The sequence below is a fragment of the Borostomias antarcticus genome (assembly GCF_949987555.1).
Source record: "Borostomias antarcticus genome assembly, chromosome: 9".
NCBI classification, from domain to species: domain Eukaryota; kingdom Metazoa; phylum Chordata; class Actinopteri; order Stomiiformes; family Stomiidae; genus Borostomias; species Borostomias antarcticus.
Window position 1 is genome coordinate 30,110,133 of NC_140242.1, and position 6,264 is coordinate 30,116,396.

Genomic DNA, 6,264 nt, shown 5'->3' on the forward strand with positions numbered 1-6,264 from the left:
GAAATACACTTTCAATATGGGTCTCCCTTGAGGTACTACTTCATCTAAATACTGTAGTTCAAATGCTTTCCTTCACCTCTGTAGAGTCATGCAGAGTCCACTCTGTCAGATGGACCAGAACAATCTGGCCCGGGTGTTTGGACCTACCATAGTGGGACATGGCATGGCTGAACCCGCGCCGATGACCATCCTGAAAGACACAAACACTCAGCCAAAGGTAGCCATCTCTGGACCCCGTGTATGGGCACATGTTTAGATGTCTAAAATACAGAGAGCCCCCCAAAAGAAGATGAATGAAGGTTCTTCATTACTGAATCAGTTTCCTGTTGATCTCAGGTAATCACTCGCATGCTGTCCTTCTCTGCCGAGTACTGGAAACGCTTCCTGGCAGTGGAGAGAGACCAGGTCATATCTTCAGTGGTCGACGCCAACATGAATCGTGAGGGCCGCGGAGTGGACAGAGGTAAACGGGCGACCCCCCCTGCCCCCCGAAGCAAGACCAAGACTGACCCATCCAAGAAGTTCTTCACATCCCCAACATGTTGACTGTTTTGTCAAACAACAAACACTGTTGTTCTGTCCTGTCTATTAAATGTTCAAGCATATTGAAAAGATTCCAGAATGTGGACCTATTTTTTTTAAGCTGCACAGCATCATTGATGCACCGTTGGTCTGAGCGTTGGTTTACTTGAGTTTCTAACTTAGTTTCTAACTAGCAGTAACCAGGACCCATGCATTCATAACTATTACCCACTGTAACGAACAGAACTACCCGTGTTAATGAGAGGCTTTATTAAAAGCCCATCTCTCCAGCAGTACATCACTCACACAGGCCTGTCCCAAGACGCCCTGCGGACTCCCATCTAAACCTTGATTACTACTGGGGGCGTGGGCGGCACGTAGCTCGGGAGGTAGAACGGGTGGCTGGGGATCACAAGATGGCAGGTTCGATCCCAGCTCCTGGCGTGGGCTGTAGTGTCCTTGAGCAAGACGCTGAGCCCCGAAATCGCTCATGTGAGCCAAGGTCTCCAGGTCTTTCTGTGTGGAGTTTGCATGTTCTCCCCGTGTTCGCAGGGGTTTCCTCACAAAAGAACCCAGTACGAAAAACATGCAGAACAGTTTCTTCAGTTCGGTCTCTGACCAGGACCTGGACTGGGCACTTGGACCTGGTTCCTGTGCTGTGTGCCGCAGCACTGTCCAGGATGGAATGAGTGTGTCTCACTGTGTGGAAATGAAGCTCCCCGGTCCTGTCATTTTATTTATTCTAAAGCCATCACTGATTCTGTTTGTAAAGAATGACTGGAAAATTGGTCTTGCAATAAAAATGCTCATGCTTTAATCATTATCATTACACTGATGTAAAAGACTAAACAATTCCTCGTAATTAATCACAGTTGGAAACCAATGATTTTTAGCCAATACAATTTCCTTCATAAAGCCATGAATCCATACAGAGCAAATAAGGGGGATTTAATTCAAACTCAATAGGTTCTAGACGGCCAAGTCTTCAAAGTGAACCAACACACATGATTAGCTTCCCTTAGTATCTCAGATGCTGTCGGCATCCAAGAACGCAGTCTCAACGAGACGCAATATATAAAATCTATCGTTCAAAACAACTAAATCACATCTTTTCTCTGACACCCTGCAGTATATATATACTGTACAGTAACTCACAGGCAGTAGAAGTGTTAATGCTTCTTTCCTTTGACACTAAATGACCCAGCAGACAGAAGATTAGAGTATAATCTGGTTCTTGAAGCTCCTGTTGAGGTCTTTGTGTGGGAGGACGATGGAGTTGAGTATTATCACTTCGGACGGGATGGTCACATTACAACCTAAAAATGAAAAAGACAATGTGATGTGATTTATGCCTTTATCACACCCAGGCAGAGATGTTTTACCTCAACAGGATCTGGTGGACTAGCGTCATTCTCAAGATGTCAACACAGCTTAAAGGTCACAAACCTAGAATAGTGATTGAAGGTGTGAGTTTTCCATCTCTGAAAAGGGTCTCGCTGTCGATCTTGGCATGAGGGTCATTGGGGTTTGGGTCGCTGGGGGTTCCCTCAACTCTCGCCCACTTGCCGATGGTGCTGTCCCATCCCACAATGCAATTCAGAACACAACTGTGGTCCTAAAAGAGCCATTGAGGGTGACAAAACAGAAACATATGTTTTGGTAGGAAGAACCAATATTGAAATAGCTGAATAACCCAATTTGAGGGGAAGGACTGTATGCTCCTTTACACTTGATCAAATCAGACCAGTCAAAGCCAGTAACCTGAAGAGTAGCACCGTGAAGGATGATGGACTCTCTGACCCGAACCCCTGCTCCGATGGTCACCCCTGTTCCTATGGAGACGTTGGGACCCAGCTGGGGAAAGAGAGGACAAACTGCATTAATGTGCATTTAACAAAACCAGTAAAAGGTCCCTGTGGTCCTGTAAAAGGTCCCTGTGGTCCTGTAGCTTCTGATGGCCAGAGGGACTTTAACCAAGGTCAGATATCCTCTATAACCAAGGTCAGATATCCTCTATAACCAAGGTCAGATATCCTCTATAACCAAGGTCAGATATCCTCTATAACCAAGGTCAGATATCCTCTATAACCAAGGTCAGATATCCTCTATAACCAAGGTCAGATATCCTCTATAACCAAGGTCAGATATCCTCTATAACCAAGGTCAGATATCAGGGGCGTATTTCTAATTATAAAACGGGTCGCTTAAATCAAGCCGATTGGTTCATATCATCTATATTTACCATATTCTGCACCACGGCTGTGACATCTAATTCCTTTGCACAATTTAGTAGAACTAAAGCCATTATAAAAGCTGTATGTCACTTTATGAAGTTTTAATATTTTTTCAGGTGAGAAAGTAGATTCCCAATATGTGGTCAGTTTATCAAACAGAGATTTGTGGGAGTTCCCTGGCAGACCAGGTCTGGGGGGGTCAGACCGGGTCTGGGGGGGTCAGACTGGGTCAGGGGGGGTCAGACTGGGTCAGGGGGGGTCAGACTGGGTCAGGGGGGGTCAGACTGGGTCTGGGGGGGTCAGACCAGGTCTGGGGGGGTCAGACTGGGTCTGGGGGGGTCAGACTGGGTCAGGGGGGGTCAGACTGGGTCAGGGGGGGTCAGACTGGGTCAGGGGGTGTCAGACTGGGTCAGGGGGGGTCAGACCAGGTCTGGGGGGGTCAGACTGGGTCAGGGGGGGTCAGACCGGGTCAGGGGGGGTCAGACCAGGTCTGGGGGGGTCAGACTGGGTCAGGGGGGGTCAGACTGGGTCAGGGGGGGTCAGACCAGGTCTGGGGGGGTCAGACTGGGTCAGGGGGGGTCAGACTGGGTCAGGGGGGGTCAGACTGGGTCAGGGGGGGTCAGACTGGGTCAGGGGGGGTCAGACTGGGTCTGGGGGGTCAGACTGGGTCAGGGGGGGTCAGACTGGGTCAGGGGGGGTCAGACTGGGTCAGGGGGGGTCAGACTGGGTCAGGGGGGGTCAGACCGGGTCAGGTGGGTCAGACTGGGTCAGGGGGGGTCAGACTGGGTCTTACAGAGTCCCTTAGCTGTGATATAGTAACCATACACCACGGCCAGCTAGTTTAATAATAATATACTGGGTCTGTTTTTATAACATGGAAATGTGTCACACATGTGATGGCGTGGGAGCAGTAGAATAAGGATGATTACCACGGCAGTAGGGTCAATATTGGCCGTCGGGTGGATGTACACATTACCTGGGAGCAAAACACAAGCAAAGAGTTGTGTGAATCCATTTGTCAACAACAAAATCAAAAACTGAAACCCCAGCCAATTGCAAGTGACCGTACCACTTATTCTGGGCCCCCCCTCCTGGGTGGAGGCCAGTCTCTCAGGGTGGGTGCTGTGGTACTGGTTCAGGTACAAACGACTGGCGTAAATTGCAGATCTGTTGAGAAATAAGAGCCAAACTACCATGTTCATGTCTCACTGTTTCAGTGGTCCACTACTGACCCCCCCCTGCTGCTACTGACCCCCCCCCTGCTGCTACTACTGACCCCCCTGCTGCTACTCACCCCCCTGCTCCTACTGACCCCCCTGCTCCTACTGACCCCCTGCTACTACTGACCCCCCTACTACTACTGACCCCCCCCCCCTGCTACTGACCCCCCCCTGCTGCTACTGACCCCCCTGCTACTACTGACCCCCCTGCTACTACTCACCCCCCTGCTGCTACTGACCCCCCTGCTACTACTCACCCCCCTGCTACTACTCACCCCCCCTGCTACTACTGACCCCCCTGCTACTACTGACCCCCCCCCCTGCTACTACTGACCCCCCTGCTACTACTCACCCCCCCCTGCTACTACTCACCCCCCCCTGCTGCTACTCACCCCCCTGCTACTACTGACCCCCCCCCCACTACTCACCCCCCTGCTACTACTGACCCCCCTGCTACTACTGACCCCCCTGCTACTACTGACCCCCCTGCTACTACTGACCCCCCCCCCCACTACTCACCCCCCTGCTACTACTGACCCCCCCTGCTACTACTGACCCCCCTGCTGCTACTGACCCCCTGCTGCTACTGACCCCCTGCTGCTACTGACCCCCCCTGCTACTACTGACCCCCCTGCTGCTACTGACCCCCTGCTGCTACTGACCCCCCCTGCTACTACTGACCCCCCCTGCTGCTACTGACCCCCTGCTACTACTGACCCCCCCCCCCTGCTACTGACCCCCTGCTGCTACTGACCCCCCTGCTGCTACTGACCCCCCTGCTACTACTGACCCCCCTGCTACTACTGACCCCCTGCTGCTACTGACCCCCTGCTACTACTGACCCCCCTGCTACTACTGACCCCCCCCTGCTGCTCCTGACCCCCCTGCTGCTTCTCACCCCCCTGCTACTACTGACCCCCCTGCTACTACTGACCCCCCCTGCTGCTACTGACCCCCCTGCTGCTACTGACCCCCCCCCCCCTGCTACTGACCCCCCCCCCCCTGCTACTGACCCCCCGCTGCTACTGACCCCCTGCTGCTACTGACCCCCCTGCTGCTACTGACCCCCTGCTGCTACTCACCCCCCTGCTGCTACTCACCCCCCTGCTGCTACTGACCCCCCCTGCTGCTACTGACCCCCTGCTGCTACTCACCCTGCAGACTTGATCTGACTCCAGAAGCTGGGGGTCTTGTAAGCGTAGAGCTTTCCCTGTCCAGCCAGCGCTGTGAAGATGTCCTGCTCCAGACGGATCACCTCTGCCCGGTGCCAGCCGCTGCCGTTAGGGCCGCTGGTCTGCTCCTCGCTGGAACAGACAGGTCATGAGGTCACAGACAGGTCATGGGGTCACAGACAGGTCATGAGGTCATCCCACTGTGAGCAGAGCTGCTCAGCCCTGCAGAGCGCCTGGGTGAGCAGGGTCAGGTTCTGGCCCAGCGCTGACCCACCTGGCAGGTTCGTCCAGACCAGGGATGGGGACAATATTCAGATTTATTTTCAGCCAATTAAGGAAGCGATACTGAATTCAAATCTAAGATGCTTCTTACCAAATGTATACAAAATAATTTGTTATACTGTTCAATTTCAGTTAGATAATTGTTATTTGTGTTTAAATTCTGGATTGGAACTGAACTGACACCAACTGAGATCCAGACTGAGGATCATGAGATGTTGGCGTGTCGTGATGTGCTCGCGCTGGGATAGAAGCTCTCCAAGGACAGAACTGCTTCTCTGGAATAGTGTGTTCATACCAAGTGATGGGTTTTGAGTGCACAAAGATGGAGGGGGAGTGTTTAAAATAGACAAGCACCTGATTAATAAGGAATGTGCCCACAGAGAAAGTTTGATAAAAGAGGAAGCAAGGACAACGTGTCTGAGGCAGAGGACAGGAAGGGAATATGGAAGGAATAATGTCTGCTTTGTTTCAAATTTCGTATAAAATATCTCATATCAATCTTAAATCACAGTGTCCACTATGGTGCTCATGTGACAATAAAACTGTGTGCAAACATTTTCAAACCCATGTGCTCTTACTGGGACTATGTGAAGAAACAAATCTGTTTGTGATCCACTTATAACTATTCTCTACTTTACAACCTCGATACGGCTAACCAGCAATTACACACCATGACATGACCCAGAGGCCAGACTAGAGGCCAGAGGCCAGGCAGACCAGAGACCAGACCAGAGACCAGCCAGACCAGAGGCCAGCCAGACCAGAGACCAGACCAGAGACCAGAGGCCAGACCAGAGGCCAGCCAGACCAGAGACCAGCCAGACCAGAGGCCAG

The 6,264-nt window shown here is 51.8% G+C and overlaps 2 protein-coding genes across 3 annotated transcripts in view; one reads left to right on the top strand and one right to left on the bottom strand.

Moving 5' to 3' along the window:
- Window positions 1–546, top strand: part of LOC311312982 (rac GTPase-activating protein 1) — a gene marked incomplete at both ends in the record, with an annotated part of 44,925 nt that extends 44,379 nt beyond the window's left edge. The window contains 2 exons of the mRNA XM_084442989.1: window positions 85–217; window positions 337–546. Coding sequence (XP_084299115.1) covers window positions 85–217; window positions 337–546 — 343 coding nt within the window. The remainder of the gene's footprint in view (window positions 1–84; window positions 218–336) is intronic.
- Window positions 547–1,383: 837 nt separating this feature from the next.
- The window catches only part of gmppaa (GDP-mannose pyrophosphorylase Aa), an 8,586-nt gene continuing 3,705 nt past the window's right edge, over window positions 1,384–6,264 (bottom strand). For both annotated transcript variants that reach the window (XM_084443717.1, XM_084443716.1), the window contains 6 exons: window positions 5,131–5,280; window positions 3,826–3,923; window positions 3,686–3,732; window positions 2,284–2,376; window positions 1,969–2,137; window positions 1,384–1,838 (listed from right to left, as the gene is read on the bottom strand). In XM_084443717.1, the coding sequence (XP_084299843.1) occupies window positions 1,738–1,838; window positions 1,969–2,137; window positions 2,284–2,376; window positions 3,686–3,732; window positions 3,826–3,923; window positions 5,131–5,280 (658 nt within the window). In that variant the 3' untranslated portion in view covers window positions 1,384–1,737. The remainder of the gene's footprint in view (window positions 1,839–1,968; window positions 2,138–2,283; window positions 2,377–3,685; window positions 3,733–3,825; window positions 3,924–5,130; window positions 5,281–6,264) is intronic.